Source organism: Myotis lucifugus, unplaced genomic scaffold (genome assembly GCF_000147115.1).
Source record: "Myotis lucifugus unplaced genomic scaffold, Myoluc2.0 scaffold_180, whole genome shotgun sequence".
NCBI lineage: Eukaryota > Metazoa > Chordata > Mammalia > Chiroptera > Vespertilionidae > Myotis > Myotis lucifugus.
In genome coordinates this window covers 2,143,795-2,162,283 of record NW_005871228.1, presented here as the reverse complement: position 1 = coordinate 2,162,283, position 18,489 = coordinate 2,143,795, and the positions used below count along the sequence as shown (strand labels likewise).

Below are 18,489 nucleotides of genomic sequence, written 5' to 3'. Positions count from 1 at the left end.
CAATCATGTCCAGCCACTTAACTACTTGGAATTCTCAGAACAACCATAAACTTCTCTCTCACTGCTGTGCCTTTTGCACTTTCTGTTTCCTTTACTTGGGGCTGATACCTCTCCATCCCCCTGGCCACCCCGCCTCCACACACCCTTTTCCTCTTTGTCTGGCTGATTCCATCTTGTCTTTTAGGCTTCCATTCGGGCCTCCCCTCATCTGGGAAACATTCCCTGATATCTTCCCTTCACAGGCTAGTCTTTGTGGCTTTCTGACTTCCTGTGTCCTCCTAACATGCTGTGCTTTTCTCTACCATCGCAGTTATTGCTCTTTATTGTAATAGCACAGAAAGTATCCAGTAACAATTTATCGAATAGTCTTAACAAGTGTAAACTCTGAAAATCTACTTGAATCACAGGCTAATGAGTCATCTCACAGTAATCTTGCACTGTGCTCTTATAGGTGAAGATGCTGGAAGCAGATCTGGTTTCAAAAATGCTACGAGCTGTTCTACAGTCTCATAAGAATGGAATAGCATTGCCTCGGCTGCAAGGAGAGTACAAATCCTTGACTGGAGACTGGATCCCCTTCAAGCAGTTAGGTTACCCGTCACTAGAAGCCTATCTGAGAAGTGTGCCAGCAGTGGTCAGGATAGAGACCAGTAGATCTGGTGAGGTAAGGGGGTACTTGTGCATGTCAGAAAAGTCACACCAGTTCTTAATTTCCTCTCTGGCACTTTCAGTCTCATCACTGTGATAGAAGTCAAAGTGAAAAGTGCTAGCTAAGCCTTGACCAGGTGGCTCAGTTAGTTGGAGCGTCGTCCCGTACAGCAAAAAGTTGTGGGTTTGATTCCCGGTCAGGGCACATACTTAGGTTGCAGGTTCAGGGTGTGTTCAGGACATTTCCCTCCCTCCTCCCTCCCTCTCTCTCTCAAAATCAATTTAAAAAAATATCCTCGGGTGAGAATTAAAAAAGGCACAGTCTAGATTCTGATTATTTTGGTTAACCCCTCAAATTCTTTTGTTGTAAAAATAATAAGATTTTAACCATATTAAATAAGAAATTTTAAAGTTAAAGTTCATTCAGTCTCAATATCCAAAGTAACTGTACTGGAAATCTTAAGTGCCTAAATGTCACACCCACCCATTATGAACTCGCTACAACTGTTTTCTCCAGGTCACTGACCTCCTGATTGCCAAACTAACAGATGCTTTTAAATTCTCATCATTTGACCTCACTCATATCTATTCCTACTATCTGGACCCCACTTCAATCCCTAATTGATCATTTAGCATTTGATTATTACAGGGCCCTCCCAACCGTTCTCCCTGTCTTTAGTCCTTTCTCTCGCCTGGTCTTGCCTTCACACCAATGTGATCATATTATTCCATAATTCAAATCCTTTAGTTTCTCTAGAATAATATTATGTATTCATATTTATATTCTCTGGGAGAGTATTTTATGTATAACATGGGAAATTTGATGGTAGCAAGTAAGTTTTTTCTTGTGCATACCCTGTGACCCAACAGTTTCACTTCTTGGTATCTGCCCTATGCACAGTGTGGAAGATATGGACAAACCATTACCCAAAAGACAGGCAAAAACACCAATTCCCCAAACCAGTACATTTTTCTGGGTACATTTCTATAAATGTAAATACATCAAACATGTATGAAGTATTTCTCACCAAAACTTATTATAGTTGTTCCTCTGTTGGCAGTGCACAGGGGAGGCAGTGGGTAGAGGAGGGAAAAGGGTCCCAGGATTAGCAGTGGTCAAAGGGGAGGTTTACCTAATCTGTAATAATGTTTATAAGGAGCAGCTATAAATTAATTAAATATTATATTAATAATAAAACTTTCTTCAGCATTCTTGATTCTCCTAGAGAGATTTAAGCCATCCTTTCTGTCCACTTGGCACCTTGTAATACATCCAACATCCTACTTGACACAGTGTTTTCTGTTTAGTCTCTTTGTCCTTCTCTCTTTCATTCAACAGTTTCTTGAGGATGACAGATTGTTTTTCATCCCTAATAGTTGGTGCTTAATAAATGTGTTGAATGTATGAATGATAAAATGTCTGAATGAATTAATAAATTAATAATGCTTCATAGAGTTACTAAGCTATAATTTACTCTTTTATTTCCCTGTTTGGGGCATTTTTAATGTTTCCAGGTTTTGAATGTTAGAATAGGCCCTATTGCACATATTTGGATATGAAATTTTTTTCTTCTTTTGAATTATATTCTTGTAACATATTTTCAGGAATAGAAATACTGGGCCAAAGATTCGGAACATGCTTTGGCTTATTTTTGCTTTCCCGTTCTTGAGTTCAACTTAGAATCAAAGACTTACATATTAGATGGGGCTTTAGGGATCATCTAATCCTAATGGTCTACATACTTTTGTCAAATATTTTTTCAAATAGCCTATATGTTGCACAAGTTTTTGTGTTGTTGTTGTTGTTTTTTAAGATAAAAAGCTGAGCTGCTGTTTTAAGTAGGAGCAGAGGGTCCTGGCCTGCCTAACCTTCACACCTTGCCACTGTGAGGCCCTTGAGGCAACTCCATGGAATCCTGTGGCTCCACTGAACACTTTGAAAACCCCAGATCTAAGCCCTGTAAAACCCTTTTTTATAGCTGCAAATTCTGAGATTGGGAGGTTAACTGATTTGCCCTAAATCACCCAGCTGATCTTTGCAGTGGCAAGACTAGGATTTAGTGGTCTTTGAAAGGTAGTGCAACATAGCAGTTATGAGTACCTACTTTGGATTCAGGTAGCCTAGCTGTGTGACTTGGATGAGTTGCTAACTTTTCTGAGCCTCTGTTTTCCCATCGTATTAAATAGAGTAAAATATATCTCACAGATTATGTTAGATAATACGTGTAGACCACAGGTTTCTTTTGGTTCATTTGGTATCCCCATAGTACCTAGCACATTGTAGATGCTTCATAAATACCTGTTTAAGGAATAAATAAAATTTTGAATTTAACCAAGGAAGATCATTCAGTATGTTAGACTGTACTTGATTTCTATGTAGAAAATATAATTCTGCTCAACGTGATCAAGAAGAGAGTGATTTGCATACAGCTTGATTTGGGACATGTAAACTCACTGAGATCCACTTTTAAAAATTGGCCTCTAGCCCTAGGTGGTTCCGCTCAGTGGATTGAGCATCAGCCTGTGAACTGAAGGGTCCCAGGTTCAATTCTGGTCAAGGGCACATGTCCAGGATCCACAGTAGAGGGCATGCAGGAAGCAGCCAATCAATGATTCTCTCTCATCATTGATGTTTCTCTCTCTCCCTCTCTGTTCCTCTCTGAAATCAATAAAAATATATTTTTAAAAAATATGGCCTCTAGGCACCGGTGTGTCTGAGAAATGTTTCTCCTCTCACTTTGCCTCTCATGAATAGACTACCTGTTATGCTGTGGCCTGCACAGAAACTGCAAGAATTGCTCAGCTTGTGGCTCGTCAGAGGAGCTCTAAAAGAAAGACTGGGCGGCAAGTTAATTGTCAGATGAGAGTAAAGAAAACCATGCCGTTTTTTCTGGAAGGTATGGTCTTTTCACATGCTAAAAATTTTAAGCCTGTTTATGAATACACTGACATATGGAATTCTGGGAATATTGCTTATATTCATGATAAACTTATATCTGTTAACATTTATATGTCAAGGGTGAAATCCTGAAGCTAATATTTTCATTTGAAATTAAGTGAACATGATGAGCATGACTTGCTAAATGAAGTAATTACTCAGTGTGAGATAACAGAGAGTACTTAAAGCAAAATATGGTGTTATTCTTTTAGATTATTTGCAGGAAAGCTTCATCCAGCATGTTGGATGAACCAAGAACCTGTGATTTAATGTATTATTTAGCAAATCATGCCTTTTAGTATAAATTCTCTTTTTTAAAAATATGAATTATATGGTAGACAGAGGTATTATATAGGCAGCTCAGCCTGTGTTTACTGAATACTCATTTCAAGGAGCTTATAATCAGTTCTAAAACTAAATTCTCAAGAAATAGCTCAGTGGTAATACAAAAGATTAGATGAAAGGAGGAAGAGGGATTAAACAAAATTCCCTATAGACATCTATAACATATAGACACTGACAGAGGTGATGATAGTCAGAGGGAAAGGGGGTGGGAGGTGGGTGGAGGTGGCAAAGTGAGGAAAGGTGGGAACAGAAAAGGACTTTGCTTGGGGTGATGGGCGCAAGATGCAGTGTGCAGATGATGTTTTATTGAGCTGTTCACTTGAAACTTGTATGGTTTTGTGAAGCAATGTCACCCCAATAAATTCAGTTTTAAAAAGAGTAGATGCCTGAATGCCACAGCAAGCAGTTTACGTGAGAATGACAATGGAGGGCTTCATATTGAAGAGGAGACTTGAACCCAGACTTCAAATGATGGAAAGAGTTTAAATTGATGGAGAGGGGATGGAGGACTGAAATATAGGGGAGTGTGGTACATTTGTAAGAACATGAGATGGTTGCTAATAAGTATTAATTGGTAAGTAGAGGGAAAGTAACTAGCTAGTCTAGTAGATGAAATCATATTTTGAAGAACCTCATCTGCTAAATACGCACCAATCTACTCTTCCCCTATGGACCACCCCTCAAGTGGCAACTTCCTCACGTTCTTACATACTGCTCTGAGATTAGAGACCTGCAGAAAACATCTGGACAGGGGAGTGACATAATGAAACTAGGGTTTGGGGAAGCTAAATGATTCCATTCTGTATGTCTAACTTCATAGGAAAACCAAAAGCAACTCTCAGACAACCAGGATTTTCTTCAGATTTTTCCATCAGCAGAAAGCCTAATGCAGCTCTGTCAAGAGACAGAGGAAACTCTCTTGGAGTCAAGCCTGAGGCTGAATTACCACCTTACACAGCACACACACATGTTGGAAGTGAAGTGTTCCAAAGTGTTCCCATGCAGAGGCATGTGACCATGCCTACCAACAACAGGTATTTGTTCTTTGTTGGGCTAAAGGAACTTCAGTGAACCTAGGATAACAAATGCTAGAAATGTATATACTTTGTTTTGTCTAATGTAAGTTTATTTGTATGTAGCATCATTATTTGTAAATCCACTTTTCATGGCTGCATGAATGTATTTCTCTGAATACCTCCATTCTGTATTTTCTCTACATTTTTTGTAATCCCTCCTTGTGAAATTCATTTTAAAAGCTCTCACAAATTGTTCTAAGATGCCATTTCAGTATAACTTACAACTTTTTCTGAGAACCTTTCTTATAATACATTTTGTAAGTTTTAAATAAAATCTGTTGATTTGCACATTAGACTGTGTTCCAGAAATTAATCCATAATTATACAATTGCATAATATAGCCATGCATCAGAATACTGGATTGGCAATAACACAGCTTTAAAGTCTGAGTTTGATGCTGCCATTCACAAGCCAAGGGAAGTAAGTGAAATCATTTGATCTTTTGGGGCTGTGGTGTCCTCATTTGTCCAGTGAAAATGTTAAGTAGGCAATCTCAAATTTCCTTTCTGACTCTGAATGTTAAAGGTTTTATAAGATCACTCAGGTCAGCAAACTACAACCCATAGACCAAACCCAGCCTATTGCCTGTTTTCTGTAAATAAAGTTTTATAGAAACACAGCCACATCCCATTGCTTCTGTATTGTCTGGGCTTATTTTTGCACAACTGCAGAGTTGAGTAGTAGTGCAGAGACAGTGGCCTAGAAAGCCTAAAATGTGTACCATAGGACCTTTTACAGAAAAAGTTTGCCAACTCCTGATATAGATGAGTCAGTATTACCTTATTGCATCTATTTGTGCCTTTATAAAACAAATTTTGTTGTATCAAATTTCTTTAATTCAGTGTTCAAAAATCCCATTTTGTGCAAAATATAGTTTCCCCCCACACAGGCACTTTCCCACCCTAATAATTAGAATATTTAGAAAGAATTAATTTTTAAGTTAGGTAAAAGGGTTGTAATTTTTTATATTTTGGCATTTTTTAATAAAGTAACCCTTAAATATTTGCCATAATGGTATATATTTAATGTTGTTTATGGTTATTATAATTTGGATAAGATCTAGAAAATACATAGTTAAAACTTGGATCTTGACCCGAAGCATTAGTTGGGTTCAGTATGTGGCTGAGGTATGATTGTCTCCCCTGGTTGCATGCCTAAATTCAATCCCATTTTTAAATTGAATTGATAAAATGATAGCAAAATCAGGCATTCTGGATTGTGGGTTCTGAAGAGCATTCTCCACCCCACAATCTGGTGTCCCCCACCCCTCACCTAGCAGCATTGGATGGCCCAGGTATGCGCCTTCCATCTCCAAGTAGCACCAGCAATGATTGAATGGGAGGCCCCACCAGCAGCCTAAAGAGTGGACCCAAGTTGGTGCTCTCTGACCTGCAGCGTAGTGTGCTTCTGCCCCTCCCACCCAGCAGCACCAGACCCAGGAAGTGCATTCTGCTCCCATGGACAGCACCTGCAGAGATCACGCAGGAGCCCCACAGCAACATGTGCATGTACCAGACCAGAATAGTACCATATAGCCCTGAAAACTAAATTATCAATGGCCCACCACTTGCAAAAGTGGGCCAGGAGAACTGTGCTAAACCTAAACAGGGTAACCGCCTGCTAAAATAGGACATTTAAATAGGATCCAAAGTCTCCTAACATGTGTCCTAATGTCCAGGATACAATAACAGAAAAATCACTCATTGTACTAAGAACCAAGCAAATGACAACTTGAATGAGAATAGATAATCAACAGGCATCAACACCAAGATGAATCAGATGTTAGAATTGTGTGACAAAGAATTTAAGGCAGCTGTCATAAGTGTTTTCTGAGCAATTGCCAATATTTTTGGGAAAAAAATAGAAAATTCATCAAACAAATAGAACATAGTAAAAAGAACCAGATGAAAACTATAGTACTTAAAATGCAACATCAAAATAAAAAATGCGCTGGATGAGCTCAGTAGCAGAATGAATATGACACAAGAAAGAATCCATAAACTTGAAGATAGAACAATAGAAATTTCCCAATCTAACAGCAGAGTAAACAGACTTCAAAAAATCAAACTAAACCCAAACCAAAAAACCAAGTAGCAAAGCCTAAGGAGCCTATGGGGGAGAAAAAGCTAGCAGAGCCTTAGGGGCCTATGGGGAAAATAAGAAAGACCTAATGTTTGTAATATCAGAGTCTCAGAAAGAGAAGAGCGAGTGGGATTTGAATGAGTATTTGAAGGCTTAATGGTTGAAAATATCTCAAATTTGGCTAAGGACATAAGCCTACAGATTTAAGAAGCCTAGAGAATTACAAATAGGATGAATCTAAAGAAACCCACACCAAGACACCCCATCATTAAACTTCTGAAAACTAAAGACAAATACAAAACCTTTAAAAGAGCCAGAGAGAAAGGACACATCACCTGTAGGGGAATACCAGTTTTAATGACAGTGGATTTCTCATCTGCAGCCATGGAGAAAGAAAATGACATATTTTTCTAGTGCTGAAAGAAAAAAAAAGTCAACTACAAATTCTATATCATTCTATTTATTCCTACAACATTCACCCTTCCTTGCATGTACCAAGCACTGTCCTTAGGCACTGGGAACACAGGTAATTAAGACACTTAGAGTCTAGTGAGGGAGACAGACATGAACACAAATTATTGCAGTCTGTGTGTGTGGTTTATTTCTTTGTACTCATATTTGGAAAAATCTTGCTATATATATTTATTATAATTCATATAAAATTATTTTAGTAAGTGTATGAGGTGGGGAATCTTTGTTTATTTTTTCCTAGGTGCTTATTCGAGCAATCCTCTCTCTGGTTTGAAATGCCACTGTTATCATATGCTAAGATGTAATGTAATTTGAGTGTTTCTAAGCTCTCTACAATTTTACTTATCTGTTCAACTATTTTTGTAACTTTATTATACATTTCAATATCTGGTGATGCAAGTCTTTCAGTTTTTAGTTATATTCCAAAAATAGTCTTTATGTTCAACTGTTTATTCTTTGCATGTTTTTAAAAATTATTTTGTATTGCTTGTTCCTTAAAAGTGATTAATTGGAACTCTGGCTTCCAAGTTATTTTATAATCCTAGTTTAAATTTAGCTTTTAATACATTTTCTTTGGGTGAATATGAAACATGAAAGCTGAAATCAGGTATATTTGCATTTCAGTTCATTGTGAAATATTTTAATGACTTGTTTTAATGTTCAATGCCACAAAGACTTTAATGAAAAGTATAGTGCTTAAACCTTGGTATTAACTTTGCTATTTTAATTTTAATTCACTTTCTTTATACCTTAGGTTTAGTCCAAAAGCATCCCTTCCACCACCTTTACAGATACATCTCTCAAGAACCTGTTCTAAGGAAATGAGTGGTACGTTCCCTAAACATTAGCTTCATGATAGATTTTGGCTTCTGGAGCCTCAAAGCCCTAAGAAAACTATCTGTTGATGGCTTTGACATTTGCTTTCACCTTCTCCTGCTTGGAATATCTCTCCTCCCCTCTTTCTTAATTTCTTTAAGTTATGAATTGAAGTGATGTAAAGAGAAAATAATACCTCCAAGGATGTCATCATTATTCTGACTTGAGACCTTCCTCACATTAGACTTACTCTGTTTCAATTCCAAGTGCCACCTGCAGATACTTGTGTCTCTTGTTACCCTCTCATGCATTAAGGGTAAGATTTAAAGTGTATAAATATGGGACCTAAACTCATAAAATCATTTCAGATACTCTGCCATTCAAAAGCTGGGACCCTAAGCTGTATGCAGTGACTACTAAGTATTTAAATATGAATATAAATGATTCCTCAGCTTTTAAGATCCAAAGGGGGCTGTTAAGAAAACAGTTGGAGACAAAATATAAAGTCAAAGAATCTGAAGGTTAGAAATGTACCCACTCATCTTGTCTCCTCCAACCCAGGTATAAATCCCCTGCTTATAGCCCCACCTGCGGGACACACTGTTTTCAGAAATAGCACTTATGTTGCACAAATTTTAAAGGATTTGCTGCTTTAAGTGTGATTCTTACTGAATTAAAATCATTTTTCTGTAAGAGCACATCTCCAGTATTGCTTCTAGAAATTAATTAAACAATATGATTTTTTATGTCAATTACTCTTACATATGCATTTCCTGAAACATGACTACTGTACTCAATAAAGTCATATACCCTTTAGACTTGTTGTAAGTCCTTTTAAATCAGAATAAACTTTTCCTGCAGAACCAAAGGGACTTATTCAGGAGGATTGCAATTCACCTGGCAGCTGATATGCATCTTTTGTTTTCTTAACAGACCTTTTGGAGTTTATAACCTGAGGAATCATTTATATTCATATTTAGATGCTTAGAGGTCATTGCACATGGAGTAGGGTCCCAGCTTTTAAATGGCAGAGTATCTGAAACTATTTTATGAGTTTAAGTTTCATATTTATGTATATTAAGTCTTACCCTCTTATGAGTGAGAGGGTGATAAGGGACACAGGTATCTTGATAAGGGACACACCTGCCTGCTGACAGCCTAGGTTACCTCCTTGATTGGTCTGACATTAGGTGGCTCCAGAGGCCCCACAGAGCAGGTGTGTTTGCAAAGACTCCAACTGTGCATCAGCTGCTGACACTCTCTAAATGGGGTCTGGCCAGTTCTGAGAAACTCGTCTTTTTTCTGGTATTTTTATATCATTATTTGGGAAGAACTTAAATAAATTAGCTCTGCCTTAAATAGGAAACTTAGGTGGGCACCCTGGACCCTTTCATTCGCTGAGCCAAACAGTCGCAGCAAGGCTAGGTCTCTCGCCCTGTGGTGGGTAAAGCAGTCAGCATCCAGCCATCCTCAAGGAACAGCTCGCTCTTTGGTGTTCTGGCCTCTTCAGAGGCCAGTGTCCCCAAAACAGCAGTTTAAAGTGAAATTGTTGAATCCCAGTAGAAATCCTATATGATTGAAATGTGAACATATTTTGCTTGTAGTTGGTAATTTTTAAAGTACTTTGATCTGTATTCCAGTGAAATTTAAATAAGATTTGGAATGAATCTCATAGTTCCTAAAAAAACAGAACTATCAACTATTGTAAATACTCAAATTTCTTTAATGTCTTAGGATGTTAACTCAGGCACTCTACATTTTAAATAAAAATTAAATGAGTAAGAGAGTTAGTCAACACTTTATGAAAGATGAATGATATGAATTGGGGAAATAAAAAAAACATCAATAGTTATCTGTGTGCTTCAAACCTTATATTTATAAACTGAGGCCAGGATGATTAGTGTAAGTGGATCATTTTTTGAACTTCATGTATTGCCAGATTATTTTTCTCTTGAATAAAGGGGAAGACAGATCACATCTTAAAAGCTGGACAGTTTATTATTTTTTATAAAATATTTTTTGATCTTACTATTAAGGCTTTATCTTCATGCCTTGTGGAATATAGCTTAAATTCAGTATTGCAAATAAACTATTATTGTCTAAATTTAACCTTCCTTAGTTACAGTTAGAAAATGGTTGATTAAATAAGTTTTATTATTCTTTTTTTAATTTTTATTTATTTCAGAGAGGAAGGGAGAGGGAGAGAGAGATAGAAACACCAATGAGAGAGAATCTTTGATTGGCTGCCTCCTGCATGCCCCCTACTGGGGATCAAGCTCTCAACCTGGGCATGTGCCCTGACCAGGAATCAGACTGCTACCTCCTAGTTCATGGGTTGACGCTCAACTATTGAGCCACACCGGCCAGGCAATTTCATTATTCTTTATGAAGCAAGATTATTCTGATGTTTAAATTAGATGAAGTACCCTTGCAAAATAAAGGGACCAGATTCCCTCTGTGGGTGGCTGTTGACCCTCCTGGTTATTTCATGGTTAAAACTTGGGATGAAGCTGTCCTGGTCCTGCTCTGCCTAATACTGCTCCCTTCTAAATCCCTAGACCCGCAAGCCTGAAGTGTGACAAAGCCTAAAGCACAATCATTAGGTAATGGGAATAAGCTAAAGCAAGCATTTTGGTTAATTCTATCATTTTTTTAATTTAAAGATAATTTAAATCAGACTGTTGAAAAACCAAATGTCACGCCTCCTGCCTCTTACACTTACAAAATGGATGAGGTTCAAAACCGCATAAAGGAAATGCTAGACAAGCATAGCAATGGCATTTGGATGTCTAAGCTTCCACACTTTTACAAAGAGTTATATAAAGAAGAACTTAATCAAGGAATCGTACAACAGTGTGAGCACTGGCCTCATATTTGCACGGTATGTTTCTCCTTATTCCTCCCTCCTGATGCCTCCTCCACTTTCAGGTTTGGGTTATTAGTCATGTCACCTTTTAGTCAGGGAGCCTGAGGCACTTTACATAATATTGCTTCATTAGTCTTTACCCTAAGATTAACACACATCTGTTCTTATAGAAGTATGTCAAGGGTTAAGGACTGTGTGTTATAATGGCTGTTTTTATATATTTTGTTTTGAATTATTTTTTATTCATTTAATATGTGATAAAAGGTATACCATTTTGTATTGAGCTGCTACCAATAGATACTTATTAACTTTGCCATTTTAATAATGAACTTACTGGTAATAAAACTTTTTTTATTAGCCTCAAATTATATATGCTTGTTCCTAAGCATTTTAAAAGACATTCATCTGAACAAATTTTATTTTGTTATATGATACTAGAGGCCCGGTGCACAGAAATTTGTGCACTGGCGGGGGGTGGGGGAATGGGGGGTGTCCCTCAGCCCCACTTGTGCCCTCTCACAGTCTGGGACCCCTCGGGAGATAACCACCTGCTGGCTTAGGCCCGCTCCCCGGGTGGCAGATGGCAGGCCCGATCCCTAGGTGCCTACCTGGGTGGCAGATGGCAGGCCGATCCCTAGGTGCCTGCCCCGCCTCTCTGGGTTGCCCACAGTGCAGGGCCGATTGAGGGGTTGGGGCGCCGCCCCTGGTCCCGCACAGGGCAGGGCCGATCAGAGGGTTGGGGTGCCGCCTCCGGTCCCGCACAAGGCAAGCCGATCAGGGGATTGGGGCGCCTTCCCCAGTCGCACACAGGGCAGGGCCAATCAGGGGTTTGGGGTGCCGCCCCCGGTCGTGCACAGGGCAGGGCTGATCAGGGGGTTGGGGTGCCGCCCCCTGTCCCGCACAGGGCAGGGCCGATCCGGGGGTTGGGGCCCTGCCCCGGGTTGCACACGGGACGGGACACTTGGGTGGGCCGGCGGATCACTGCTGCCCCGCCCGACCGCCCCAGGTCCGGTCGCACACGGAACCCCCCCCCCCCCGCCCAGGATTGCAGATAGCAGGCCTGGATGGTGGCAGGGCAGGCGAGATGGCACTGTCCCACCCTGCCTGCAGTATGCAAATTAGCCGCCATCTTTGTTGGTGGTTAATTTGCATATCGCACTGACTAGCCAATGGGAGGTGTAGCGAAGGTATGGTCAATTACCATGTTTGTCTATTATTAGATAGGATATTATATTACTAATATAACAATATAACTATATATAGTATATGCAATGATACTAATATATATTACATATAACTATACTAATATATGTAACTAAACATATACTTCATTATTTTAATTGTTTATAAGAAATACATTCTTTTTATTTTAAAATTAATGTAGGGTTGAGATTTAAATTTTTTACAAACTTCTTTGGAGAAAAAACATTGAAAAGTGAGTTGACATCAATTTCCATACATGTTCCCACTGAGAGTCTGTTATTATAAAATGATGGCTCAGAATAATTTAATAGAAATCTTAGCCAGAATAGGATTACTAGAGTCTTTTTTTTTAAAAATATATTTTATTGGTTTTTTACAGAGAGGAAGGGAGAGAGATAGAGAGTTAGAAACATCGATGAGAGAGAAACATCGATCAGCTGCCTCCTGCACATCTCCCACTGGGGACGTGCCCGCAACCCAGGTACATGCCCTTAGCCGGAATCGAACCTGGGACCCTTCAGTCCCCAGGACGACGCTCTATCCACTGAGCCAAACCGGTTTCGGCGGATTACTAGAGTCTTAAACCAAAGTAACTTTTAGATATTTCTTAATGCTTTATTTACACAGAATAGGTTCAACAATGTGAATGGTAGCATTGCTATTGTTGCTTCGAAGCTTATAGAATTAAATATGCATGATGATTAGTATTTGAAAGAGGCCTTTCATTTATTTAAATTAAAATATTTTTTGGCCCAAACCCTGTTGGGCAAAGTGTAGACCACTCCCTCTTTATAAGCACCTGGCCTACAGACAGCATATGTTTTTATAATCACTTTTTCCTTCAGGCCACTGACACCTGCTTGAGTCCCAAGCGCTTTCCAGGCAAGATTCATACACTGATCCATCCTGATTGTTCATACAACATTTACTGTGCACCTGCATGTACCAGGCACTGTCTTCAGTGTTAACACTAGAGGGCAGTGTGATGTGTTAGGCTGTATAGTGTGAAAAGTCAAACTCTGGAAATACGGCTGTCACCCTATTTATAAAGTCAAGAATGCTTAATGATATCCCTGATTTATGTGGAATGTGGAGTTTATTTTTATGGTAGGAATTCCCAAGAATGCTAGTCACTTCATTTCATTTTTACTCCTTTCTGGGAAGGATTTCTCACTGGGTGCAGGTTTAGCAATATTGACGTACCTCCGCAGAATTCCCTAATCTGAGGAGGACTTTTGAGATTTTACCAACAATGCTCGATTTGTAGGTTCAGGGCCTCGAGTTCCTTCTTGGACTACATATTGTTTCATTTTTGAAATGCATAGACAATCATGTTCTTATAGCATGTCTTCAACAAACTTAAAGCCCTTTAGAATCAAGATACACATATAACTCATTACTAAGCTTTGATAAAGAAAGCAAATTTGGAGCTACAATTTTAAAAATTAACTTCATAGGTTCTTCTTACTGTGTTGTTTCTGGTTACTCTATTTTATACGCCATGATAATTACTATTAGTGTGGCTTAATTTGTGGCTTTTAAAAAATATTTTTAATTTTTTTTAAAATTTATGGCTTTTGAGGAAAATTTTTCATCCTTGCCTACTCTACGTATATGCAAAGCCCCGGAATTTTTCTTGCTAGGATTGTAGGTGGAGAATGTCTCTTTGATATTAAAACTTTGCCCAAAATGAGTGGTTTCCTACTAAATTTAAGGTTCTTAAACAACTGACTTTGTTTTCTGGTTGCTTTTTTTCAACACTAAAGTCATCTTTGTTGCATGGTAATTTTCTGTGCAGCAATGAGAGTGGAACATAAAGCAGAAATAGAATATACCTTTTTATCTATATTCTGTGTTTCTCAACTTTGAGTAGGACTTTTTTCAGCGGTTCTCAACCTGGGGTCGCGACCCCTTTGGCGGTCGAATGACCCTTTCACAGGGGTCGCCTAAGACCATCCTGCATATCAGATATTTACATTACAGTTATGAAGTAGCAACGAAAATAATTTTATGGTTGGGTCACAACATGAGGAACTGTATTTAAAGGGCCAGAAGGTTGAGAACCACTGGTTTAGATGAAACTGTCAATCATTAGGTATGAGCATTTGTGTCTAGGATGCCAAAAACTGCAGCTAACCTTGAACTGTGGTGGATGTGGAAACAGTACCTTACCTCTGGAGCGTCTTTTTCTAAATGATGGAAAGCTGAATGTCTCCTCAGGCTATTGCAGGAAGAGGAGAGACAGTACTTCTGTTTTATCTAAATATTTCCTAGCTTTCTTCCCTGTGGCTTATTTCTGACAGTTCTGACACTTCTTCACAGCTTCGTTCCACCTCGCGTTCAGTCAGTTTTGTAAACTGTTGCTTTGGATTTGGCAGAGAGAACTGAATGAGATGTGCAGCACACAGGGCAGGACCACTCATGGTTTCCTAGGGTTATTGGAGGCCAGATACCTCCCAGGGGAATTCATGCTATTTTATTTCTGAAATGTGTCTCGTGGTGTAATTTGCAGGTAAAGGCAATGCATTAAAGTCTTCGTAGTTGCGTCAAATGTACACGTTTGTGTTCTCTTGATAAATTTTAAAACAGTGTTGCTCTTAAATTTGAAATGAATTTCTAGTACTGTGTTTTCACATTGTTTATAGTCATTGAATTATCTATCATTTGCTTTCTTTAAAAATTTCAGGTGGAAAGACCTTACAGTGGTGGTCAAGACTTGCTTCTTTATCCAGCTAAGAGAAAGCAGCTTTTGAGAAGTGAACCAGACCCTGAAAAAGTGCCTCCATCTCCACTTCCTGCTCCACTAAGAGGGTGTCCCACAGTCATGCCAGGAGACTTTAAAGAGAAAGTCTCAGAGCTGCTGGTGAAATACTCAAATGGTCTTTGGGCCAGTGCACTTCCAAAAGCATTTGAGGACACGTACAAAGTAAAATTCCCCGAGGATGCCTTAAAAAACCTTGCCTTGCTTTCTGATGTATGCACCATAGACTACATATCTGGAAATCGCAAGAAGGCCATTCTCTATGCTAAACTTCCACTGCCCGCTAACAAAACCCCGATGGATGCAGGGCACGCACAGGGCGATTATGCTTTCAGGTCCATGATTGAAGAAGAATATATGCAGATAGAAGAGAATGCTGTCGAAAGTGCCGATACCATTTTGGAGAATGTAACAGTTCCTCCGCTAGTCATTCCAACTGAGGCATCCCCATCAGTATTGGTGGTTGAACTGAGCAACACAAATGAAGTGGTCATCAGGCAAGTTTTATTTTCTAAATTTTTAGGATCCTGGTGTACTGTTGTTACTTGCTTATTTTTCACGTGGGTGCTGGGGTTTGAGGAATAATAATATAGTCTAAGTTCTATAGAGGTATAATAAAGTCTAATATATTCTTTTTTTCTTTATATCTTTCACATTTCTCTCAACTACCAGAACTTTTTTTGTTTGTATCTCTTAGGAGACTTAATTTTTATTTCTTCTACATTATGGTTACATAAGTACATTTGTCTTGCCCACTAGATGGTGAGCAACTTGAAATCAAAGGACTTAAAAATTAATATCTATTTATTGTTGTTCCCCCTGCTTAAAGCAAATGATGCATAACTATCTCTGTCTAGCACAATTCCATAGCTAGACAGAGATGCTTGGCCTCAAACATGGTAAAAAAAAAATTAAGATCTACATATATTCTTAATATGTGCTAAATGTTCAAAAATATACAACTATTCTTGAGAGAAAGGATTACTAACAGTTTTAAAAATTGAAATGATAATATGGTATGAACTTGAGAAAAATTCTACTTTGAAAGCATAATGGTAACCATGTCAAAAGTGATACTTCATCCATAGAAAAAGCACATCGCCCACTGGGTAGTTAATGCTATTAATCTGGGGCTCTGTAGCATTTCCTAAAAGTCCAAATAGCTAAGCACCACCTCCTAGGATAATGCATCAGATTAGACCTTGGACCCAAAGATGCTCTGATTTTTGAGGCTTTTGATATCATTGCCTGGGAGGGAGGAGTCATTACCTGAGTGGCTAATGATAACGAGATAGAAAACGCAGTCCAGCTCTAGGTACTTGACATGGAGTTTTGGAGAAAATATAGAATACATAAAAAATATTGAAAAACTCTAATTTGCGGTTTCTGACTGGGGATAAGAATGGGAACTGGGCCCTGGCCAGTGTGCTCAGTGGTGTTGGCCTATGCACTGAAGGGGTTGCAGGTTCGCTTCCCAGCCCCCAGTTGGGATGCATGTGGGAGGCAGCTAGTCAATGTGTCTCTCTCACATTGATGTTTCTCTTTCATTCACCCCCTCCTCTCTCTTCCATTCTTGCCCTGAAAAAGCAATGGGGAAAAAATATATATCCTCAGGTGAGAATTAACAACAATAACAAAAATGGGAACTGGTGTAGCTGGATCTCTGGAGATATCAGCCTTAGGCTGGATCAATCATGTGATTTCTGATGTTCTTACTAAAGGGTTGGCAGAAATCTGGATCAGTTCTAGGACTTCTGTAGGGAGGTTCCAGTCTATTCCAGGATGACTCGGCCAAGGGTCCTCAGGTTATTTAGATCCCTTTTTCCAGTGTAAACTTGAATCCTGGAGTTAGCATTGCACATTTCAGCAGATGGGTAATGCCTGCCATGGGGCTGACCCTAGGTCATTGGCATCCCCCACTGTCCTGAAGACAGCAGGTCCCAGCTGGGCTGAGACCTGTTATCCACCCACATCTTCATTCAGGCAAGGCAGGAAGCTCTGGAAACTAGACCCGTGACTCTTGAAAGGTCCGGAGAGGTGCTATAGCAGAACCCTCAAGTCAAGTATGGGATGTTGTCTCCGGACTCAAAAATTAACTTTATATTTATGACATACCTAAATTGTCCTACATACATTCTTTGCCCAATTGCTTAGGTAATTTGGGGACAATGTATGACCTCATTCTTGCCACTAACCACTGTCATACCAACTGTAACATTATCCACCTACTCCACCAAGCTGTGTACCCATCCTTCTCCATTGGTTGCTGCAGAATCTGCCTGCAGATCACACACTGCTTCTCACTACCTTCCTCCTCCACGGTAGGAGCCTGTATGAGGTCAACAACTAAGCCCGAGGGCTCTGTTCAGGCCTCTCTCTGCCAGTGAGCTCCCAGGGCTGGAGCAGCACTGCAGGGAGGCCCTGTGAGACTCCAGTCCCAGGAAATGAGCACTTGGGTGGAATTTCAGGTCTCAAAGAGACTTCAGAGCCAGGGTACAGCTGCATTTTAGGCAGTGCCTTCACATTCTTCAAGCTCAGTAAATGCAAAGTGTGACAGAGCTCTATAGCTGTCTCTGGAGTCAGCTGTATGCATGTAACAGTTGGTTTTAAAATAGTCCTTGCCTCAAAAGAAGCATTCTTTCCATATTGTGTATGATGTTTTAAAGCTTTTTTCCCTCTCTAGTAATGGGTAGGATGACTAGGTATCTTCTGTTCTGGTGATAATTATAAGAATACATGAAAACCCTCCTAAAGGAATAGTATCTTTTTTTTAAAAATATATTTTATTGATTTTTTACAGAGAGGAAGGGAGAAGGGATAGAGAGCCAGAAACATCGATGAGAGAGAAACATCGATCAGCTGCCTCCTGCACATCTCCCACTGGGGATGTGCCCGAAACCCAGGTACATGCCCTTGACCGGAATCGAACCTGGGACCCTTCAGTCCGCAGGCCGACGCTCTATCCACTGAGCCAAACTGGTTAGGGCGAGGAATAGTATCTTAATGCTCAGTAGAACCACTTGGACTCTAGGTAAGAGTTAGAACAATACAAAGAACAATGTACTTATGGCATATCCCCATCTCCCTGGCTAGGTGATAGCCTAGCCTTCTAGCTAAAAAGCCTTCATCATGTGGCTGACATCCCCTGTTACAGGAGCCACGTTGATTCATCAGGTTTTGCATCCTGGAAGGAGGCCTTTGATGGAATTGTCTCTGAGGACTGAAGGACAAAACTCCAATAGCCTGTTTGTGGCAGAAAGGAAATAGTATGTTTTGGTAATAT

The 18,489-nt window shown here is 39.5% G+C and overlaps 1 protein-coding gene across 1 annotated transcript in view; it reads left to right on the top strand.

Moving 5' to 3' along the window:
* The first annotated feature begins 295 nt into the window (after positions 1-295).
* Positions 296-18,489, top strand: part of TDRD7 (tudor domain containing 7) — a 43,195-nt gene continuing 25,001 nt past the window's right edge. The window contains 6 exon segments of the mRNA XM_006096497.3: positions 296-664; positions 3,404-3,545; positions 4,752-4,965; positions 8,315-8,388; positions 11,040-11,257; positions 15,132-15,703. Coding sequence (XP_006096559.2) covers positions 458-664; positions 3,404-3,545; positions 4,752-4,965; positions 8,315-8,388; positions 11,040-11,257; positions 15,132-15,703 — 1,427 coding nt within the window. The 5' untranslated portion in view covers positions 296-457.